Source organism: Pinus tabuliformis, chromosome 4_2 (genome assembly GCF_031772625.1).
Source record: "Pinus tabuliformis cultivar Carrire ecotype Pingquan chromosome 4_2, CPIR1, whole genome shotgun sequence".
Lineage (NCBI taxonomy): Eukaryota > Viridiplantae > Streptophyta > Pinopsida > Pinales > Pinaceae > Pinus > Pinus tabuliformis.
In genome coordinates this window covers 701,671,210-701,695,835 of record NC_142304.1, presented here as the reverse complement: position 1 = coordinate 701,695,835, position 24,626 = coordinate 701,671,210, and the positions used below count along the sequence as shown (strand labels likewise).

The 24,626-nt window shown below is 34.0% G+C and overlaps 2 protein-coding genes across 2 annotated transcripts; both read right to left on the bottom strand.

Moving 5' to 3' along the window:
- Nucleotides 1-423: 423 nt before the first annotated feature.
- On the bottom strand, nucleotides 424-920 carry LOC149171430 (SKP1-like protein 3). The gene is made up of 2 exons (XM_089425975.1): nucleotides 633-920; nucleotides 424-531 (listed from the first exon to the last, which is right to left on the bottom strand). Exons 1-2 carry the CDS (start codon nucleotides 918-920, stop codon nucleotides 424-426), a joined length of 396 nt encoding a protein of 131 aa, XP_089282101.1.
- Nucleotides 921-22,877: 21,957 nt separating this feature from the next.
- On the bottom strand, nucleotides 22,878-23,416 carry LOC149171429 (E3 ubiquitin ligase complex SCF subunit sconC-like). The gene is made up of 2 exons (XM_089425974.1): nucleotides 23,087-23,416; nucleotides 22,878-22,985 (listed from the first exon to the last, which is right to left on the bottom strand). Exons 1-2 carry the CDS (start codon nucleotides 23,414-23,416, stop codon nucleotides 22,878-22,880), a joined length of 438 nt encoding a protein of 145 aa, XP_089282100.1.
- Between the last annotated feature and the right edge of the window lie 1,210 nt (nucleotides 23,417-24,626).

The window sequence follows — 24,626 nt, the reverse complement described above, 5'->3', positions numbered from 1 at the left end:
TAATTTATAGACGAAAAGAAACTAATAAATATAAATAATTTTATAAGATAAAACAATCATAATTATATAATAATATAATTTGCAGTTTTGTAAAATAATATCAATCATGTTTTAAAATTCACTAAAAACAATATGATGGAATATAATATAAAAGGAATGATATAAAAATAAAGAGTAGTTTTATGTGCCACTTTTTGGAAAGTTTTCAGCTTCATTATAATCACAAGGAGTGCATTAAAGATTTTTGAGGGTGTTGAATCCATATATGCAGTAAAAAAACGAGTTTAAACAACACAAATCAAGATTTGGCCATAAAAATTTTAGCCAGAAATCCACTGAAAACTCCAAAATATCAGACCTAAAAATTACTCCAAAAAAATATCAAACTAACTAAATACAACTTTTCTTTTGATTTAATTATTTTTATATAAAAAATTCATCACTCTCGATCTCGGGCTTTGCAAGGATTTCTCTTTCCAATTTCTCACTTGACAAATCCAAAAGACTCTGCATAGCAAGAAAATCTGCTGCCTGCAATAACATAATATAAAACATATCAACCAGCATTCAATTACATTACTTATTGACTTTTAAAAAGATAATACTCCACATTATTTTTATGATAACATTACCTTTATTATATCCCGCAGTGTTGATATGTCCACGCTGATAAAATTCTCATCCCACTCTTTAATTTCACGTGAGGTTTGAGTTGAGTTGCGTAAATGATAGTCATAGTATTGGATCACCTTTTCCAATATTGGAGTGGATACGTAAACAGGCACAGTTGCATGAGATATATCGATGAATTCTGCCATATTCTTTATCACCTTCGACTCCATTGCAATTTCTCTGCCCACCCGAAAAATTTCTCCCTCAGATGTTTCCAGTGCCACTGTGTTGACCATATCGTTTTCCATTGATCGTTCGACTCAGATCCTGTGTCCGAAGTCAAAGGGTACACATACAAATTAACGTCCCAAGTCAAAGGGTAGAAATACAAATTATCGCGAGCTGAACTTAGATATTAATGTGCAGTTGAGAGAGAAATATAAAACATTTAGAAATGGATATTATATATATATATATATATATATATATCTCAGAGTTTTTTCACTGACCTTTTTCCACCACCGACATATGTTATGATCATTTTTAGTATTTATTTTATGTTAAATTAAGTTTTATTTTTGTAAGTTTGGTCGGACTACATTTTTATTATTATCGTTATGATAATCTTCTTAAAGATCGACATACATGATGATCATCGAATTATTATTATAATAATGTGAAATTATGATCATTCTTACTATTTATTCTATGTCAAATTATGTTTTTTATTTTTGTAACCTTGGTGGGACTACATTTTTATTATCATCATTACGATAATCTTCTCTAAGGACCGACATACATGATGATCATCGTATTATTATTATTATTATTATAATGTGAAATTATGATCATTCTTACTATTTATTATTATTATTATTATAATGTGAGATTATGATCATTCTTACTATTGGTGGTCATAGCTGCCACAATATTTTATAGAGTTCAAATAACAATTGATAGATAACTATAACTCGAAATAAAAAACATATAAAATATATACATTCCATAAAACAACGTTTGCAAAAAGAGTTCATTCTATGTGTTGTGTAGGATCAAGTTGCCGCTGCCCCCTGTGGCTGAAGATCAATGAATGGCCTGTGAAAACACTGGTAGAACTCATGTCCTATGTGTTCCTGTGTCATCCAAGTACCAAAATGTTGCTACGCTACTTCTTTAGATAGACTGTCAGAAATCTGGTTCCTTTCCCTGTAGATATGACGACAAATTACATAGTCAAAATGTGATTTTATTGTAATAGTTTCTTCTAACACATTTCTGAGTGTGTGCATTGAACCAATTTATGACTACTTTAGAGTCACCAAATATCTGCAGTTGCTAACATCCTTTCTCAAGGGAAAAAATAAGAAGTCTAAGGCTATTAAGTTATGCATAGTTATTTGTGCCTCTCCCTAAACCCAACTTCATCTTGTAATAATGATCTTCATTTAAATACAAAACTGCTCCTCTACCACAACCATCTTGTTGAGCAAATCCATCAAAATACACCAAAAGGAAAGACTTGTCGATGATTTCTGCATTAATGTTCCAGTGATTCTGTTTCAATTCATCCTTAGGGATCAAGTTATAAAGTGCCACTATGCGAGAACATGTAAGATTCCAGTTTGATACCTTATCTTGAAAAATATTTTGGTTCCTTCCTAACCAAATACCCCAACAAACCAGAAGGGGCAGGTTTCATAGCTTTAAATAGAAGCATTCCACGAACTAGGGGCATTACTATAATATACTAATGTTTTTATGAATAAAAATGATATTAATAACATTAACGTTAATATTAAGAACCCCCACACTGGGTGCTGGCTCCAGACAATTGTCCTTGTCATGCTGACCACAGGTGGATCAGGTGGCCACTTGGCCCATAGATTCAACCCTCATATAGGCTGGCAGGCACATATTTATACTCGCGAGATGGAATCATTTACTTGCTCCTATTATCGTACATCGTCCCTCATTGGTTCATCACGCCGTCTTATTATTGCACGAAGAGGCTTACTTTGATGGAGATGGCTGAAGCTGCCATCATGGCTCGTATGTGTCCTTATTTAAGCCTGCCTTCGGACCCGATGACCACTTCCGAAGATTTATTATTGATGTTAGGTATGCTTAGTGTTTCTCTCTCACTTGTTTATGGTCGCCATGCCTGCACTCCGGATTGCATCCACACACTCTTTAGTTGCACTGTATCTCAGTATGCATTGGACTTCTTGAAATTGGAGGGTCAACGTAGCCATCCTCCTTTGGTCTAGCAATTTCCATCCTCTCACGCTCACATAGTGGTTCTCGGGTCCCCCCTGGACTCTAAGGATTTCAGTAATGGTCCCACTCTCATGAACAATGCAAATTATATTATTATATAATTATGATTGTTTTATATTATAAAATTATTTATGTTTATTAGTTTCATTTCATCTATAAATTAAATTTAGATAAATATCAAAATTTTCAATAATGTTGTTATTTATAATAACTTGAGACAATAAATATCAAAATGTTAATTTAAGTTGTTATTCACAGATTTTAGGAAATGATTTATTTTATTTGATTAATTTACTATTTCTTGTTCTGAAAATTACTTATAAATCATTCAATTTTTTGGAACCGTTTTCTTTTCTTTCTTTTTTTCTCTGACATGTAACTCATTTAACAAGAAATTAATTTAAATTTTCTAATTTTATTCACTTAAATTATTATTATTATGTATTACTAATTTGAATACTAATTTGAATATTATTATATAATAATATTAATATTAATAATAACATTTATGTATACCTATATTTACGGAACATTTAATTTATATGATCGTCTGATGTAAACTTAAGGTTGTAATAAAATTCAAAACTTTTTTTTTTTTTTAATTTGCATTAAGTCAATTTGTTTTCTTCTTCATTGACTCTAGCATGAGCATAATGGTTCTTTGCCTAAAGTTTTGATTGCCTCTCCCTCCATAAATAATCAATGAGATTTTCGAATTGCCAACGATGTAGCTACTTTTGTTTTGCATGTCCTAGATTTTCCTAATGTGTACATTGTTCTAGGTGATATGGGTAACATCACTCACGTTTGGGATTGCAAATTTCCATACTTTGGTGGAGAATGAACACAGTTTAAAAACATGATAGGTATTTTCTTTGGATTTTTCACATAATACGCATTGGGAAGGCCCATGAATAGTTCTTTTTTTATAGATTTTCTACAGGTGAAATTTTTCCATGCCCTAGTTCCCAGCAGAAAAGGTTAACTTTGGGAAAACCATCTTTATTCCAGATTTTACCCCACATGTTATCCAAATTAAGGGGTTGTGGGAGATTTCCAATTAGCCTTTCTTAACCTTCTTTAACAGTATGCATATTTTCTTAAATCTTGTCTAGATTATGTGATCTAACTTGAAGCTTGCAATTGGAGCATATCCCTTTAATATTTCCTTTTCTTTATATTCTTCATTTCCTTACTCCCCATTTTGGGTTAGGCTTTAGATCCTCTTGACCAGCTTCTTCATGATTTTGAATAACCTCAAGGTGGTTTATGGATGTGGAGGCCCCGTTTTTGTTTTGGGTGTTTGCATCTGGTGCCGATGTCAATTTATTTCATTCTTTTCATTGCATCTGCCATTGTTACCCTTAATCTATTGTAGTTTTTGGCCCTTTTCTTGGAACATTATCTAGCAAAGTGGTCGTATTCGTGACATAAACAACATTTAGCAAAGTGATGGTATTCATGACATAAACAACATTTGAATGATATTTGCTCGTAATCTAGGGTTTGGCGATGTATCCACTCCCCTGTTGTCATATTAATCACAGAAGGAAGCCCCTTTTCTAGATCTTTCCTAAATCGATGTCCATGAATATTTTGGTGCATGTAAACTGTGAGTCAGCGACCAGCTCCACTTTTGATTGCCCCTTTTCTAGATCTTTTCTAGATCAACATCCATGCATATTTTGGTGCATGTAAACTGGGAGCCATCTACCAACTTTACTTTTGATTTCCCTTAGCAATCATCGCTCCAGTAAGATAGTAACAGTCTGGTGAGTTTAACCCAAATTAGGATCATAATCAGCACCAGTTTTTTCAGCATAGAAATCGCTAGCAGTGGAGCACGTTCCAATGTAATTCCAATGTAAATGTAAAAAATTCAAAACTTATTCACCAATAAAGTATTAATAAATATTTTGTTTTTATTAGAAGGTAAGGTATTTTCCTTTTATAACAACTCCCCCAATTTCCACTTTGCACTGGTCTACAACATTGGATTGAATGTTATAAGATTAAAATGTCTTCGGTAGTTGGATCCCACAACATAATTGTCAACCAACTTCATTTCCATTACCTTGTTGCCACTCGTCATGCAACCGTTCAGGAACGGTTGGATTTTGGTTTGAGTCTCTCAAATGTGGTTGTTCCTGCTCTCTACAATTGTATTCAAAGTCTAAGCAGAGCTGTTTTCGAAAACTACGATGGATGATTATAAGCTGCGTGTGTTTAGTGAATCTGACTTCTTCAATGATTTTGCCTAATGTTGAATTTATAAGAGTAGTCTTATTGGCATTTAAATAGGGATATGGGAAAACTGTAGTTAATGAAGCAATTAGACATTTTATCAGAAAGTAAACAGTACAATGAATAGTTCTTTTTTTATAGATTTTATGCCAGTTAAATTTTTCCATGCACTAGTTCCTAGGTTAGCTTTGGGAAAACCATCTTTATTCCAAATTTTACCCCACATGTTATCCAAATTAATGGGTTGTGGGAGATTGCCAATTAGCCTTTCTTAACCTTCTTTAACTATATACCTATTTTCTTAAATCATGTCCAGATTATGTGATCTAACTTGAAGCTTGCAATTGGAGCATATCCCTTTAATATTTCCTTTTCTTTATATTCTTCATTTCTTTACTCCCCATTTCGAGTTAGGCTTTGGATCCTCTTGACCAACTTATTCATGATTTTGAATAACCTCAAAGTGGTTTATAGATGTGGAGGCTTCGTTTTTATTTTGGGTGTTTGCATATGGTGCCGATGTCAATTTATTTCCTTCTTTTCTTTGTATCTGCCATTGTTATCCTTGATCTGTTATAGTTTTTGGCCCTTTTCTTCTAGGAGTCTTGCAACATTCTCTAGCAAAGTGGTCTTATTCATGACATACAACCACATTTAGCAAAGTGATGGTGTTTATGACATAAAAAACATTTGAATTATATTTTCTTGTAATCTATGGTTTGGCGATGTATCCACTCCCCTGTTGTGATATTAATCATAGAAGGAAACCCCTTTTCTAGATCTTTTCTAAATCGACATCCACGCATATTTTGGTGCATGTAAATTGCGAGTCAGCTACCAACTCCACTTTTGATTGCCCCTTTTCTAGATCAACATCCACACATATTTTGGTGCATGTAAATTGGGAGCCAACTACCAACTCTACTTTTGATTCCCTTAGCAAGCAGCGCTCCAGTAAGGTAGTAATAGTCTGGTGAGTTTAACCCAAATTAGGATCTGAAAAATTTAAACCAAATTAGGATCATAATCAGCACCAGTTTTTTTCAGCAAAGAAATCGCTAGCAGTGGAGCGCGTTCCAATGTAAATGTATAAAATTCAAATCTTATTCACCAATAAAGTATTAATAAATATTTTTTTTATTAGATGGTAAGGTGTTTTATTTTTATAAAAAATCCCCCAATTTCCACTCTGCACTGATCTACAGCGTTGGATTGAATGTTAGAAGAATCTCTTCGGTAGTTGGATCCCACAACATAATTGTCAACCAACTTCATTGCCATTACCCTGCTGCCACTAGTTATGCAACCATTCACGAATGATTGGATTTTGGTTTGAGTCTCTCAAATGTGGTTGTTGCTGCTCTCTGCAACTGTATTCAAAGTCCAAGCAGAGCTATTTTCAAAAACTGCGATGGGTGATTATAAGTTGTGCGTTTAGTGAATTTGACTTATTCAACAGTTTTGTCTAAATGTTGAATTTATAAGAGTAGTCTTATCGGCATTTAAATAGGGCTATGGGAAGACTATAGTTAATGAAGCAATTAGACGTTTTATCAGAAAGTAAAGAGTACAAGGAGGCATATAAAGCCTTTCATAATGATTTTGAGCATCGTTCATTCGATATTTTTGTAGAAATGCAGAAGATACTTTTTGAAGCTATTAAAGAGTTTTTAACACGGAAGATGGAGACGCTGATTCTGAAGGATATTCTTGCAAAAATAAAGGATGCATTTAGTTTTGTAGAATCGGGTGAAAGGGGTAAGAAGGGAATCATATGTATTTATGACCCTATTTCCATTTTACTAATTTGAATCTTCCTGTGTTGGTATGAAAATTGAAATCTTTCACGTAGCTTACAACTTGGTTACATTGCCAGGGGAAAATGTCAATGAAATTGACAGTGGTTGTCAGACTGAAAGTCTCAACAACATCAGCGAAGCAGCTGGTGGGCATTTTCATCATTGAGTGAGCATCAACAAATTTGTCAGTGGGCGACCGATAATAAAGTCAGCAGTGAGCTATTTTCAAACATAGAAAAAGTAACAGTCAGTTGTTCTTCAACAAATTCAGCTAGTGGGCATCAACAACAAAAGTTGCAGTGCGCAGTTTTCGACATCAACAAATTCGCGAGTGGGCTGTCAACATCAACGTAGCTAGTGGGTGTTCTCAATGTTTTGTCAATGGACAAAGGATGTTGATTTCAAGCAGTTTCTTCAACATCCAGCTTTGGCTGTTTTTCAAGCAGTGTTTTTTGAGGATCAACTTGATAACTTGGAAGAGGGTTTCTTGTTCTTTTTTTGGACTTATCATTGGGGGGGGAATGTTAGCCTCACTCTCACTTTAAAAAAAAATTATAAGTCCAAATTATTAAATTAATTAAAATCACGAAAGTTAGGACTTAATCCTACCTTTCTAGATTGAGTTTGTTCCTCATGATTAGGAGTCAGTTTAGGCTTAGTTTGTTGAGATATTCTCTCCAACTAGTTAAGGTCCTAGATTAGTGTGTTGTTGAGATATTTTCTCAACCATAGTGTCCAAGATAGTCGTACTATCTTGAGACCAAATTCCTTATGTATTTATTTGTACTATTATCATTCTTTGTACATTGGATTGATTAATAAAGAGAATGTGAGGAACACTGTAAGGTTGAGGCCTTTTCTACCATGTCTGGTTTGGATATATTTCTACTATTTATTTGTATGAGTGGTTTATTATTAGTTGATTGAATTTTCTTCATTCCACTACACAAAAGGGTTGCTTATTATGGAGGAGTGAGGGTGCACTAAGAAGAACTGATAATTTTCTTAAGGTTGGAGATTGCAACCATATTCTTGAGGTTGTGGCCAATAGTAAGCTACACGTTCACTTAATTTCCTCATTGTTGAGTGCAAACATTTGTTAAATATTCCTTGTATAGCTGACCCACAATTTTATAGAGGCTGGAAAATACTCCAGAAAGTCAAACTAAGATTTATTCCAAGTTTTGGGTGTATTCACACTCTAAATCTGCATCTACAACAAGCTTGTGAAGAATAAACAAAGATCAGATCATTATAATTGTGTTTGATAAAATGTTCTCCCTTACTTCCTCTTAAATTGCTTGGATTTGGGGTTATTGTTGCATTTAGTGTATTAGGCAATCATTTTCCACTAAGTTTAAAATAAAGAGATTATGTCTCAAAAAACCATTGAATCAAGCATAAACCAGCAAACCCAAAAAAAGTTTGACAAAATGCCAAACTCAAAATTTCAAACAAAATCTATTAATTAACATGCAATTTGGAGGGATAAGTAGAATAATTATTTATGTAGTTTAAGATCACTTGTACAACAGGATGCAAGCACGTTCTAAGAAAAAATACTTCTTCATAGGATTCACAAAAGTTTTTTGATCAAAGTTGTCAACACGAATAAACCATTGAAATCGGCAGTAGAGAAAATGTAGTTGAGACAAAACATTGATTCTTTTTTTAGATGGAGGGGAGAGGGCTCTTTAAGAGTGATAAGTAGGCAAAGTTGTTGTCCTCTCTGAAGAACACGAGGTCCCTTTGTTGACGTGTGCACTTCCATCCCACCATACTCTAGACAATGATGGTTCTAGCCTATGGAAGCAGTCATGCAAGAGTTTTTGCAGAAGGCCCCTTATCCACTACAACACAATATTGCACCGTGGCTCTTAAGAATTTACAATCAATTCAAGAATAGGACTAGAAGTCCATAGCAGAGAAATTTTTTCAAAAGAGTCAAATATATATCTAGGTAGCTGGGACATTGGGTTACATGACTCCAGAATATTTTAATGGATAGATTGCTACGAAGCAGGTCGATGTTTACAATGTTGTAATGTTGATGATGGAGATTGTCAATGGAAGGAAGCCTAACCATTGTATCCAAGTTTCATTGAATCTTGTCTCTGATGTTTGGGTCCATATATTACCTTCTTGCACATAACCATATCGGTAGGTAGTTGGTATTGAATTATCTATAACTTTAATCATTGTATCATTTGCGAGTTTCTATTAGAGATATAGTTCAATGGAAAGTAAGTGAAAATTTTGGCAAAAGACAAAGGAACATATGAACTACTATAGTATGAAAATGAATCCTATGGTTATATATGAGGAATACAAACATTGACATAAGTCCATATCAATCTCCAAAAGACAATTGACATGTAGGATAAATATGAGTTTGCAAAACCTAGAAATTGGAACAAGAAGGTGGGAACAAATGGAAAAAATAGAACACACATGTCTCTTGCGTGATGAACAACCCTTTGAAGACGAAACTTATTTTTTTCTAAATTGTTCCAAATATGACAAACTTTCAATCCAAAGGGCTAAATGCTTTGTTGAATTTTCTAGCAAACATATAGGAAGCTTTCCAAATGAACTGTAGTTTCTTTTAGATATGAAAATATTTCAATACAAAGGGTTGAATGCTTTGTTGAATGGAATTTCTGGCAAATGTATAGGAATAATTTTCAAGTTGTTGTTAGAATATAGAAAAAAATCATTTTTCTAGCACAAGAAGAGATGAAAAGTTTATAAATGTATTGATATACAAGGAAATTTGAGCGATATGTATTTGTATTTACATCACATATCTTATAAAACTAAATATAAAAAGATAAATTTCATGGACTCTATTTTTATGATGTCTCATAAATTTGTTTGAGTTCTTCCAGGATGGTAATAAAAGTTATGTTATATTTAATTTCAGATTCTTTTTCTCAACTAGATTCTTGGGTCATTTCTCCTTCTGCCACGTTTCCTCTCTGTACATACTACTTCCAAAATATAATCTATAACCTATTTAAATATTTCCTCTGGCAAAGAGAATTCGACGAGTAATTTAAATGCATATTCCTCAAAAGCCATGTCAAAGTCACGTCAAAGTCCTGCTTCCTCTTCAAAACAATGTGTACACTAATTTCTTCAAATTACATTTTGATTTATTTGTTATTTATATTTTGATAGAATTAATTAAGTTGATGAAATTTTTGTGATTTTTTTTTATAGAATCCAAATGTAGACTTAATTGACATAGCCTTCACTGTTGGACACAGAAAAACTTGCAACTTGTTTATAAAGGATCCCTCTATTAGTACATTTTTGTGCAAGTTGAAGTATACACTCGTAATATTTATTGTATCTTCAGTAATTTTGGTTTTTCTGCATTGAGACAAAATGATATTATGCAATCATAAAAGGAGTAAATTTGTTGATCCTTGATGTAGCAAATTTTTTGGTGTTGCGTTTGTTTTCCTCCATACTTTAAATTAATATGGTTTATATTTTAATGAAAAGAAACCAAAAGACATGGAGGTCCTATGACAATTGTCCTTGAAAGTACATGCAACAGTGGCTTTTTTCAAGTAAGCGGAAATCATTTTAGAGTTTCAATTACGATGAAGGAAGGAAGGTTCTCTAATTGAGTTAAATGGCTCAGTATGCTCCTACTTTCATATTCTCAATTAGAATCAAGCACCTGCATATTTTCCAAGAGAAAGTGGGAGAGTAATGAGGATGGAATCAGCCCCTACAAGATGATGAAGGCAATAATCTGGTGATTGATTCATTTTCTAGACACTCCTTATTACCATACAAGGATAGCTACTACGAGAAAAAAGAAATCAGCTTCTAATCATGTGAATAGGCCCACTCCCTATGAATACCATGGTAAAAATGTTTCATTTGGCTGTTAGAAATATCATGGAATGGTTTGAAGTTCCACGCACTCCTCTCTACCTCGAAGTTCTTTTCAGGCATGGTTTTGATTGATGTTACAATTTGTATGATGTTGTACTGACACAATAGTAATGCATTCTAAGAATATATTTTCCAAGCTAGGATAAGACATGTTGTTGTTTTATACATATTAACTCACTCTAGAATGAGATCTTGTTAGAAGAGTAATATGGATACTAAGTCGAAAATCGATCAGTAAAGCTACCTTTGTAACAAGATGAACCAATATAATCAGGCATAATTCAAAACTATTATAAGGAGATATAGATATGCATCTGTAACATTTTCTATATGGATACTGAGTTCAAAATCGATCAGTAAAGATACCATTTGTTTATTTCCCTTTGTGAAAAAGAAACCAATATAAGCACTCAGAATTCAAAATTATTATAAGGAGATCCAACTATGCATTTGTAAAATTTTCTCAATTCATTCGATCAAGTGAAATATTTAACTTTACAGTCTTGATTTGAATAAAAAGGACTTGACATGGGTCTTTGAGAATCCAGAAACATAATTTTTGTCAATATTTACCAAAGTTCACATACAAACAACATTTTTTTGAATAAAAACCTTGATAAGCTACTAGATTCATGGAAGGAAAACATAAATTATTCCACATATTCTAAAACCTAAATTCTTCCTCATATTGTATGTTAGGAGATGCATGTAAGTAATTTGTGTTGAAATAACTTATAGTATTGTATGTTAGGATATGTATGCAAGTAATTTGTGTTGAAATAATAGATAGAATTTGGATAAAGGATTATTCACAAATAAATGTCTCTACAGTAGAAAAGGGTATGATTTGAGTTCAAAAGAAATTTTATCTGAAACATGTCTATTCCAAGTATTCAAGATAGTCCAAAAATGTTGAACTTTTAGTCACTTGAAATCCTTTACCCACCTTTAACAAGATTACCTAAAAATTGTAGATTCAAAAAGACAAATCATTATTAGGCGGCTGATGCAAACATAATAGGAATTGTACAAGTCGCCAATAAGAAGAAATACAATTAACAATTGCACTGAGCATTTTTTAGTGTTATGGAACCATGCAACATATATCTAAAATATATCATTACACTAACTCATATGTTCCTCATAACATTGAAAAATCTAGTAGTTGTTAAATAACCTCAAAAAACTACAAAATTAAGGGAATTAATTAATACTCAAAATTTTGTATAACCATACCCATGGGGCATACAACAAACAATGACAAGGTGTTATGTTAACACACTTTGTGTTGTAAAGGTCACTGGTTCTCAACTAGAAGGGAAGGACTTGCAGAGATATGATTATGATGATGATGTTAAGCATGTTTTTGGGTTGTTCAATATTTTTGTATATTGCAAAAGCCTCACAGATATAGTATAATCTTTCTTCCTTCTAGTGTGACAAGAAAGTACAGCCCACGACTTGTCTGGTCTCATTCTTGCATCATCATATCATTTAATATACTTTAAATCTTTCGTTTTCATTAATGAATGTGTAAATTTTTGGATTTTGAAACTACTTGTTGAAGGTTACTAATATTTTGTTCAATATTCATAATTTTCTCGTCTTTTGTTTCTTTTTTGGGTCAAAATTAAAGAGCTCCAATTTAGTGAGTTAAAGTGGAATGGACTATTGTAAACTCCTATTGACTGAACAAGATAGGTTTTGGGTTTTGATGTAGGTCTAACCATAAAATAATTATTTCACCCATTTACCATTAAAACTTGAAATAAGATAGCCAAGGACATGAATGGTGAGCAGCAGTGGCCCATAGGCTTTGAATAGAAGCATTCCACAAACTCGGGCCCCTGGCATCCAATGCGATGGAGCTTCCCTAGCAAAACCACGAGCAACGGGAATAATACATCTCCAAACCGTCAACCACAAACACTAGCCACGAACATCCACGAACCATGAGTTATCAAGAACCAAAAGAGAAACCACGAACCTCAAACTGCTACAAACCGATTGAGTGTCCACAAACCATGAACTATTGAAACCCACAGACTCGGAAGGAAAAGAGACTCCATTGAGAGGCCTTAGAGTCTTATAATGCATAGGTTGACAATGCAAAGCAAAGTCCCACATTCCAAATAAGGATCCACTAACTGAGTCGATAAATTAAAACCTCTTATTGACTGAGAGGAAGCAGAGCATTGTTCGTGAGAGTGGGACCATTACTGAAATCATGAGAGTCCAGGGGAGACCCGAGAGCCACTATGTGAGCATGAGAGGATGGAAATTGCTAGACCAAAGGAGGATGGCTACGTTGACCCTCCAATTTCGAGAAGTCCAATGCATACTTAGATACAGGCCAACTGAAGAGTGTGTGGATGCAATCTGGAGTGCACGCATGGCGACCATAAACAGGCGAGAGAGAAACACTAAGCATACCTAACATCAATAATAAATCTTCAAAACTGGTCATCAGGTCCGGAGACAGGCTTAACGAAGGACGCATATGAGCCATGAAGCCAACTTTAGCCATCTCCATCAAAGTAAGCCTCTTTGTGCGATAATAAGGCGACATGATGAACCAATGAGGGATGACGTATGATAACAGGAGAAAGTAAATGATTCCATCTCGTGAGTATAAATATGAGTGTGCCGGCCTGTATGAGGGTTGAAGCTATGGGCCAAGTGGCCACCTAATCCACCTGTGTTCAACATGACAAGGACAATTGTCTGGATCCAACACCCATTGTAGGGGTTCTTAATATTAATGCTAATGTTATTAATATCGTTGATATTCATAATAACATTAGTATATTATAATAATGCCCCTAGCTCATGGAATGCTTCTATTCAAAGCTATGAAACCCGCCCCTTCTAGTTTGTTGGGGTATTTGGTTAGGAAGGAACCAAAATATTTTTCAAGATAAGGTATCAAACTGGAATCTTACATGTTCCCACATAGTGGCACTTTATAACTTGATCCCTGAGGATGAACTGAAACAGAATCACTGGAACAATAACGCAGAAATCATCGACAAGGCTTACCCTTTGGTGTATTTTGATGGATTTGCTCAACAAGATGGTTGTGGTAGAGGATCAGTTTTGTATTTAAATGAAGATCATCATTACAAGATGAAGTTGGGTTTAAGGAGAGGCACAAATAAATATGCATAACTTAATAGCCTTAGGTGTCTTATTTTTTCCCTTGCGAAAAGATGTCAGCAACTGCAGAGATTTGGTGACTCTAAACTAGTCATAAATTGGTTCAATGCACACACTCATAAAAAGGTCGGTGAAAAAATATTCAACAACCCAAAAACACGCTTAAACATCATCATCATAATCATATCTCTACGAGTCCTTCCCTTCTAGTTGAGAACTAGTGACCTTTACAACACAAAGCACCTTAACATAACACCTTGGCATTGTTTGTTGTATGCCCCATGGGTATGTTTATACAACATTTTAGTATTATTTAATTCATTTAATTTTGCAGTTTTTTGAGGTATTATTAACAACTACTAGATTTTTCAATGTTATGAAGCACATATGAGTTAGTGTAATGATATATTTTAGATATCTATTGCATGGTTGCATAACACTAAAAAATGCTCAATGCAGTTGTTAATTGTATTTCTTCTTATTGACTGCTTGTACACTTCCTATTATGTTTGCATCAACCGCCTAATAAGGATTTGTCTTTTTGAATCTACAATTTTTAGGTAATCTTGTTAAAGGTAGGTAAAGGCTTTCAAGTGACTAAAATTTCAATATTTTTGGACTATCTTGAATACCGGGACTAGACATGTGTGAGATAACATTTCTTTTGAACTCAAATCATGCCCTTTTCCAGTGTAGAGACATTTATTGCGAATAATCCTTTATCCAAATTCTATATGTTATTTCAACACAAATAACTTTCATACATATCCTAACATACAATACTATAAGTTATTTCAACACAAATTACTTACATGCATGTCCTAACATAAAATATGAGGAAGAATTTAGGTTTTAGAATATGTGGAAGAATTTATGTTTTCCTTCCACGAAGCTATTATCTTATCGAGGTTGTTATTTAAAAAAATGTTGTTTGTATGTGAACTTTGGTAAATATTGACAAAAATGATGTGTGTGGCTTCTCAAAGACCCATGCCAAGTTCTTTTTACTCAAATCAAGACTATAAAGTTAAATATTTCACTTGATCAAACGAATTGAGAAAATGTTACATATGTATAGTTGGATCTCCTTTTAATAATTTTGAATTCTGAGTGATTATATAGGTTTCTTTTGTTAAAAAAGGCAATAAACAAAAGGTATCTTTACTGATTGATTTTGAACTCAGTATCCATATAGAAAATGTTATAGATGCATATTTATATCTCCTTATAGTAGTTTTGAATTATGCCTGATTATATTGGTTTCTTTTGTTACAAAGGTAGCTTTACTAATTCATTTTGGACTTAGTATCCATATTACTCTTCTAACAAGATCCCATTCTAGAGTCAGTTAATCTATATAAAACAAAAACATGTCTTATCCTAGCTTGGAAAAGGGTTTCTTACAATGCATTACTATTGTGTCAGTACAACATCACACAAGTTGTAACATCAGTCAATACCAGGCTTGGAATGAAGTTCCAGGTAGAAAGGAGTGTGTGGAACTTCAAACCATTCCATGATATTTCTAATAGAGAAATGAAACATTTTTACGATGATATTTTATAGGGAGTGGGCTTATTCACATGATTAACAACCTATTTCTTTTTTCTCATAGTACCTATCCTTATAGTCCTTGTAGGGTAATAAGGAGTGTCCAGAAATTGAATCAATCACAAGATTATTGCCTCCATCATCTTGCGAGCACTGAATCCATCCTGATTACTCTCCCACTTCCTGCTGAAAAATATGCAGGTACTTGATTTCGGTTGAGAACATGAAAGTAGGAGCATACCGAGCAATTTCACTCAATTAGAGAACCTCCCTTCCTTCATAGTAATTGAAACTCTAAAATGATTTCCGCCAACTTGAACAAAACCACTATTTCCTATGCTTTCAAGTACAATTGTCATAGGATCTCCATGTCGTTCGGTTTCATTTCATCAAAGTAAACCATAATAATTTAGAGTATGCAAGAAAAAAATGCATCACTAAATTTTTTTCTACATCAACGATAAAAAAATTTACTCCTTTTACGATTGCATAATATCATTTTGTATCGAAGCACACAAACCAAAATGAGTAAAGATACAATAAAGATTACCAATGTATACTTCAACTTGCACAAAACAGTACTAATAGAAGGATCCTTTATAAACAAATTACAAGTTTTTCTTTGTCCAACAATGAAGACTATGTCAATTAAGTCTACATTTGGATTATATAAACAAAAATCACGAACATTTCATCAATTTAATTCATTTTATCAAAATATAAATAACAAATAACTCAAAATGTAAATCAAAGAAATTAGTGTACACATTTTTTTGAAGAAGAAGCAGGACTTTGACATGACTTTGACATGGCTTTTGAGGACTATGCATTTAAATTATTGGCCGAAGTCTCTTTGTCAAAGGAAATTTTTAAATAGGTTACATATTATATTTTGGAAGTAGTATGTATAGAGAGGAAATGTGGCAGAAGTAGAAATGATCCACGAATCTAGTTGAGCAAATGAATTTGAAATTAAATGAAGCATAAATTTTATTATCATCCTCTAAGAGCTCAAACATATTTATGGGACATCATAAAAATAGAGTCCATGAAATTTATCTTCTTATATTTAGTTGTATAAGATATGTGATGTTAATACAAATATATATCGCTCAAATTTCCTTGTATATCAATACATTTATAAACTCTTCACCCCTGCTTATGCTAGAAAATGGTTTTTTTCTATATTCTAACAACTCCTTGAAAAATATTCCTATATGTTTGCTAGAAATTCAATTCAACAAAGCATTCAACCCTTTGAACTGAAAGTTTTTGATATCTAAAACAAACTACAGTTCATTGGGAAAACTTCCTATATGTTTGCTAGAAAATTACACAAAGCATTTAGCCCTTTGGACTGAATGTTTGTCATATGTGGAACAATTTAGCAACAAACAAGTTTCATCCTCAAAGGGTTGTTTAATGAAAATAGATCTTGCAGGTAAGTCAAAATCCCTTTCCCTAAACAAATCAATTCTTAGGCCTGTGGGTTATGGGCGCACAAAGCCTTACTAGAAGCATTCTAGGCTTTAAGGCTTTTAAAATATAATTGCAGACTTACATTAGAATCGGATCCAATATGACTATCGGATTCAAGCCTTAACCCCACAGCCACACATAATACAAAATACACAGGAAACCATGTAAATCTCGCTCTGGTTCACATATATGGACTTCAAAAATAATACACCCGCCTTTATATATATTGGCAGGTATGTTCCTTTTGTCACTCCTCAGAATCGCTCCGATACGCGACTACCGACTCCTTCGATCACCGATTGGTTTATCAGTGATATCGACATATCGCTATCACTACATTTCAAAGGCCTGTTCCAACCGGCTCAATGTGCCGACTCAATATGCATTCCAGACCCAATAAGGGTATAGGCCATGATTTATAACATTTCAGGTACGCTTTACGGATCCGCTAAGGGGTTTTTGCCGTTACTCTATGTAAATGGAGTTCGTTTCCTTTGATGGATTCTTGCCTAAAACACAGTTACTCTACCACTCTCCGTTAACACGCATAACATTCATATAAACATGAGATCTTTGGATCACCATCGATCCTTAGGTGATCAATGGTCGATCAACATGCATTTACAATTGGGATTTCAATCCTCTCGCACACATATTTAACAGAAGTGAAAGACTTAATACACAGACATGTAGAAACTCGCAAAACACATATTTATTATATACAGTACAACTAAAACATTTCAACCTTAACATGGGTTCTTCCCCGAGTACATAAGTCTAAGCACTGATTACACAATCTATTCATGTCAATATGTGTTTCCCTCTATATATATAAGGAAGCATTGTTGGATCGGATCATAGAAGGATCCGATCAACCCTCTAATAAAAAGCCCTTAAAGCTCTCATTAAATGCATGCATACAACACATGGTAGATTACATTTAGATCAATTCTTTGAGACTTATCACTTCCATATTTAAATCTGTTTTAAAATAGATTTTCCCCTGTTCTTCTCCATGGTCCACGCTACCCTCTCTTTGCTCTGCTTCACATTCCTCTTTGATTAGGGGGGTTAGATGCTCCTGCATCAGACTCGCGAGGCACAAAATTTTATGACCTCCTGGTCATATGCTTCTCCTTGTCCTTGGCAATTCTACCCACTGCATTTCTTTAGTGGAACTGCCTTCATGGTCTTCTGTGAGCTGCAACCAAACCTCTGCAGTAATAGTCTTCATTTTTTACACGATACCTCACCAAGCCCTCCTCACTCGGTCTTTTGGCATCCTTCTGGTTCTCTCGTTTGGAACTATATGAGCACACCTTCCTCTAAGTTTGTTGCAAGTCATCTCACCTTCTACTGTCGCTATCTGCACGATAGTAAGACCACAAACTCTCCAATTTTAAACAACTATACCTCCTTTCGCTTCTGCTTGCACTCCTTCTTCACATAGAATCATATTCTGCTCTGATACCACTTGATGAAAAGAGATCTTGGGGGTAAGTCAAAATCCCTTTCCTTAAAAAAAACAATTATGAGGCCTATGGGTTATGGGCCTACAAATCCTTATCGGAAGCTTTCTAGGCTTTAAGTCTTTTAAATTATAATCGCGGACTTACATTAGAAGTCGAGCCAATATAACTATGGGGTTCAAGCCTTAACCCTGCATCTACAAATAATACAAAATACACGGGAAACCATGTAAATCCTGCTCCATTTCACATATACGGACTTAAAAAATAATACACCCGCCTCTATATATATCGGCGGGTTTGTTCCTTTTGTCGCTCCTCAATGACGCTCCACCTTTGACCTTCGATACCCGACTACCGACACCTCCGATCGCCGATTGGTTTATCAGTGATATCACCATATTTGCTCGTCGGCCATCGACGTTGATCACGCTCACTCGATCTCTTAAGTCCCTGATTGCGATTAGCGATTAGATTCACATTGTCGATCTGCTTTCTGATCCGACGGTTGCGATTTAATCGCATATCGCTATCGCTACATTTCAAAGGCTTGTTCTGACTGGCTCAATGTGCCAACCCGATATGCATTCCAGACACGATAAGGGCAAATTCCATGATTTATAATATTTCAGGTCTGCTTTACAGATTTGCTAAGGGGTTTTCACTATTTCCCTATGTAAATGGAGTTCGTTTCCTTTGATGGATTCTCACCTAAAACACAATTACTCTGCCACTCTCTGTTAACACACATAACCTTCATATAAACACGAGATCTTTGGATCTCCATTGATCCTTCCGTGATCAATGGTCGATCAGCATGAATTTAGAATTCGGATTTCAATCCTCCCACACACATATATAATAGAAGTGAAAGACTTAATACACAGACATATAGAAACCCAAAAAACACATATTTATTATATACAGTATAGCTAAAGCATTTCAGCCTTAACACGGGTTCTTCCCCGACTACATCAGTATAAGCACTGATTACACAATCTATTGATGTCACTCTATGTTTCCCTCTATATATATAAGGAAGCATTGTTGGATCAGATCACGGAAGGATCCAATCAACCCTCTAACAAAAATACCTTAAAGCTCTCATTACATGCATGCATACAACACATGGCAGATTACATTTAGATCAAGTCTTTGAGACTTATCACTTCCATCTTTAAATTTGTTTTAAAATAGATTTTCCCCTGTTTTACTCCATGGTCCATGTTGTCCTCTCTTTACTCTACTTTAGATTCCTCTTTGATTAAGGGGGGTTAGATGCTCCTGCATCATTGTTCATCACATAGAAGACACGTGTGTTCTATTTTTTCCATTTGTTCCCACCTTCTTGTTCCAATTTCTAGGTTTTGCAAACTCATATTTACCCTACATGCCAATTGTCTTTCAAAGATTGATATTGACATAGGTCAACGTTTGGATTCCTCATATATAACCATAGGATTTATTTCCATACTATAGTAGTTCATACGTTCCTTTTTCTTTTGCCAAATTTTCTCACTTACATTATGTTGAACTATATCTATAGCAACTCACAAATGATACAATGATTAAAGTTATAGATAATTCAAGACCAACTATCTGTGGATATGGGTATGTGCAAGGATGTAATATATGGACCCAAACATTAGAGATGACAGTCAATGAAACCTGGATACAAAGGTTATGCTTCCTTACATTGACAATCTCCATCATCAACATTACAACGTTGTAAACATCGACCTACTTCGTAGCAATATATCGATTAAAATATTCTAGAGGCATGTACCACAATGTTCGAGTTACCTAGATAGATATCTGATGCTTTTGACAATTGTTCGCTGCTATCGAATTCTAGTCCTATTCTTGAATTGATTGTAAATTCTTAAGAGCCACGGTGCAATATTGTGTTGAAGTGGATAAGGGGCCTTCTGCAAAAACTCTTGCACGACTGCGTCCATAGGCCAGAACCACCATTGTCTAGAGTATGGTGGGATGGAAGTGCACAAGTCAACAAACGGACCTCGTATTCTCCATATAGGACAACAACTTCGCCTACTTCTTACTCTTAAAGAGCCCTCTCCCATCCATTTAAAGAAGAATCAATGTTTTGTCTCAACTATATTTTCTCTACTGCCGATTTCAATGGTTTAATGGTGCTGGAAACTTTTGTCAAACACTTTTTGTTAATCCTATGTGGAAGTATTTTTTCTTATAATGTGCTCGCAGCCTTTTGTACAAGTGATCTTAAACTACAAAAGTAATTAGTCTACTTATCCCTCTAAATTGTATGTTAATTAACATATTTTGTTTGAAATTTTGAGGTTGGAATTTTGTCAAACTTTTTTTGGGTTTGTTGGTTTATGCTTGATTGAATGGTTTTCTAGGACATAATCTCTTTATTTTAAACTTAGTGGAAAATGATTGCCTAATACACCAAATGCAACAATAACCCCAAATCCAAGCAATTTATGAGGAAGTAAGGGAGAACATTTTATGAAACACAATTATAATGATATTAACTTTGTTTATTCTTCACATCCTTGTTGTAAATGTAGATTTAGAGTTTGAATGCACCCAAAACTTGGAATAAAACTTAGTTTGACTTTCTTGAGTATTCCGCAGCCTCTATACAATAGTGGGTCACCTATACAAGGAATATTTAACCAATTTTTTCACTCAACAATGAGGAGGTGAACATTTAGGTTATTATTGGCCACAACCTCAAGAATATGGTTCCAATCTCCAACCTTAAGAAAATTATGAGTTCTTTTTAGTGCACCCTCACTCCTCCATACCAAGAAACCCTTTTGTGTAGTGGAACGCCCCAAAGCCTGATTATAATTTAGTATTCATGCGACTATAAGAATGGAATTCCTAGCCAAAGGAAATGTGCCCAATCTCAGCCACATCCTCTATAAAAATGCAACAATCAATAAGCAGTAAATCAAACTTCCATATAACTCAAACATGCCCTAGAAATATGGTGAAAATCACCCCCAATAATAGTGATAGAGCTTGGACTTTGTTTGATTTAGAGAAATATGGGTACAAACTTCTAAATTTCTTCCAATTCGTCTTTGCCTTCACCAATTTGACCCATAGTTTATTCAATCAACAAAAATCACTACATTGAGGGTTTGTGCCTCTTCTCCTGTCATTTGATCCTTTGATTTCAATTGTCATACCAGCACAGGAGGATTTCAAACTAGTAACATGGAATAGGGTCATAAATACATATGATTCCCTTCTTACCCCTTTCTCCCGATTCTACAAAACTAAATGTATCCTTTAATTTTGCAAGAATATCCTTCGGAATCAACATCTCCAGCTTCCGTGTTAAAAACTCTTTCATAGCTTCAAAATGTATCTTCTGCATTTCCACAAAAATATCGAATGAATGATTGTTAAAATCATTGTGAAAGGCTTTATACGTCTAATTGCTTCATTAACTATAGTCTTCCCATAGCCCTATTTAAATGACGATAAGGCTACTAGTATAAATTCAACCTTAGGCAAAACTGTTGAAGAAGTCGGATTCACTAAACACACACAGCTTATAATCACCCATCGCAGTTTTCGAAAATAGCTCTGCTTAGTCTTTGAATACAGTTGCAGAGAGCAGCAACCACCACAAAACTTCATGCAAAGAACCATTATGCTCATGCTAGAGTCATGCTAGAGTCAATGAAGAAGAAAACAAATTGACTTAATGGAAATTAAAAAAAGAGTTTTGAATTTTATTACAACCTTAAGTTTACATCACTAGACGATCATATAAATTAAATGTTTCGTAAATATAGAAATACATAAAATGAGTTACCGTGTGGGAGAAAAGAAAGAAAGAAAAGAAAACAGTTCCAAAAAATTGAATGATTTATACATAATTTTCAAAACAAGTAAGAAATAGTTATTATAAATAACAACATTATTGAAAATTTTGATATTTATCTAAATTTAATTTATAGATGAAAAGAAACTAATAAATATAAATAATTTTATAAGATAAAACAATCATAATTATATAATAATATAATTTGCAGTTTTATAAAATAATATCAATCATGTTTTAAAATTCGCTAAAAACAATATGATGGAATATAATATAAAAGGAATGATATAAAAATAAAGAGTAGTTTTATGTGCCACTTTTTGGAAAGTTTTCAGCTTCATTAAAATCACAAAGAGTGCCTTAAAGATTTTTGAGGGTGTTGAATCCATATATGCAGTAAAAAAACGAGTTTAAACAACACAAATCAAGATTTGGCCATAAAAATTTTAGCCAGAAATCCACCAAAAACTCCAAAATATCAGACCTAAAAATTACTCCAAAAAAATATCAAACTAACTAAATACAACTTTTCTTTTGAATTAATTATTTTTATATAAAAAATTCATCACTCTCGATCTCGGGCCTTGCAAAGATTTCTCTTTCCAGTTTCTCAGTTGACAAATCCAAAAGACTCTGCATAGCAAGAAAATCTGCTGCCTGCAATAACATAATATAAAACATATCAACCAGCATTCAATTACATTACTTATTGACTTGTAAAAAGATAATACTCCACATTATTTTTATGATAACATTACCTTTATTATATCCCGCAGTGTTGATATGTCCACGCTGATAAAATTCTCATCCCACTCTTTAATTTCACGTGAGGTTTGAGTTGAGTTGCGTAAATGATAGTCATAGTATTGGATCACCTTTTCCAATATTGGAGTGTATACATAAACAGGCACAGCTGCATGAGATATATCGATGAATTCTGCCATATTCTTTATCACCTTCGACTCCATTGCAATTTCTCTTCCCACCCGAAAACATTTCTCCGTCAGACGTTTCCAGTGCCACTGTGTTGACCATATCGTTTTCCATTGATCGTTCGACTCAGATCCTTTGTCCGAAATTATGATCATTTTTACTATTTATTATTATTATTATTATTATGTGAAATTATGATCATTCTTATTATTGGTGGTCATAACTGCCACAATATTTTATAGAGTTGAAATAACAATTGATAGATAACTGTAACTCGAAATAAAAAACATATAAAATATATACATTCCATAAAGCAAGGTTTGCAAAAAGAGGTCATTCTATGTGTTGTGTAGGATCGAGTTACCGCTGCCCCCTATCGCTGAAGATCAATGAATGGCCTATGAAAATGCCGGTAGAACTAGTGTCCTATATGTTCATGTGTCATCCAAGTACCAAAATGTTGTTGCGCTACTTCTTTAGATAGACTGTCAGAAATCTAGTTCCTTACCCTGTAGATATGACGACAAATTACATAGTCAAAATGTGATTTTATTGTAATAGTTTCTTCTAACACATTTCTGAGTGTGTGCATTGAACCAATTTATGACTAGTTTAGAGTCACCAAATATCTGCAGTTGCTGACATCCTTTCTCAAGGGAAAAAATAAGAAGCCTAAGGCTATTAAGTTATGCATAGTTATTTGTGCCTCTCCCTAAACCCAACTTCATCTTGTAATAATGATCTTCATTTAAATACAAAACTGCTCCTCTACCACAACCATCTTGTTGAGCAAATCCATCAAAATACACCAAAAGGAAAACCTTGTCGATGATTTCCGCATTAATGTTCCAGTGATTCTGTTTCAATTCATCCTCAGGGATCAAGTTATAAAGTGCCACTATGTGGGAACATGTAAGATTCCAGTTTGATACCTTATCTTGAAAAATATTTTGGTTCCTTCTTAACCAAATACCCCAACAAACCAGAAGGGGCAGGTTTCATTGCTTTAAATAGAATCATTCCACGAACTAGGGGAATTATTATAATATACTAATGTTATTATGAATAACAATGATATTAATAACATTAACGTTAATATTAAGAACCCCCAGACTGGGTGTTGGCTCCAGACAATTGTCCTTGTCATGCTGACCACAAGTGGATCAGGTGGCCACTTGGCCCATAGATTCAACCCTCAAATAGGCCGACAGGCTCATATTTATACTCGCGAGATGGAATCATTTACTTGCTCCTGTTATCATACATCGTCCCTCATTGGTTCATCATGTCGCCTTATTATTGCACGAAGAGGCTTACTTTGATGGAGATGGCCGAAGCTGGCGTCATGGCTCGTATGCGTCCTTA

Bases quoted from the DNA above. Each gene is read 5' to 3' on its own strand.
- LOC149171430 (XM_089425975.1), bottom strand. From the start codon at position 920: ATGGAAAACGATATGGTCAACACAGTGGCACTGGAAACATCTGAGGGA. The intron at 532-632 runs GTAATGTTATCA...ATGTTATTGCAG, and splicing joins CACTGCGGGATATAATAAAG to GCAGCAGATTTTCTTGCTAT.
- LOC149171429 (XM_089425974.1), bottom strand. From the start codon at position 23,416: ATGATCATAATTTCGGACAAAGGATCTGAGTCGAACGATCAATGGAAA. The intron at 22,986-23,086 runs GTAATGTTATCA...ATGTTATTGCAG, and splicing joins CACTGCGGGATATAATAAAG to GCAGCAGATTTTCTTGCTAT.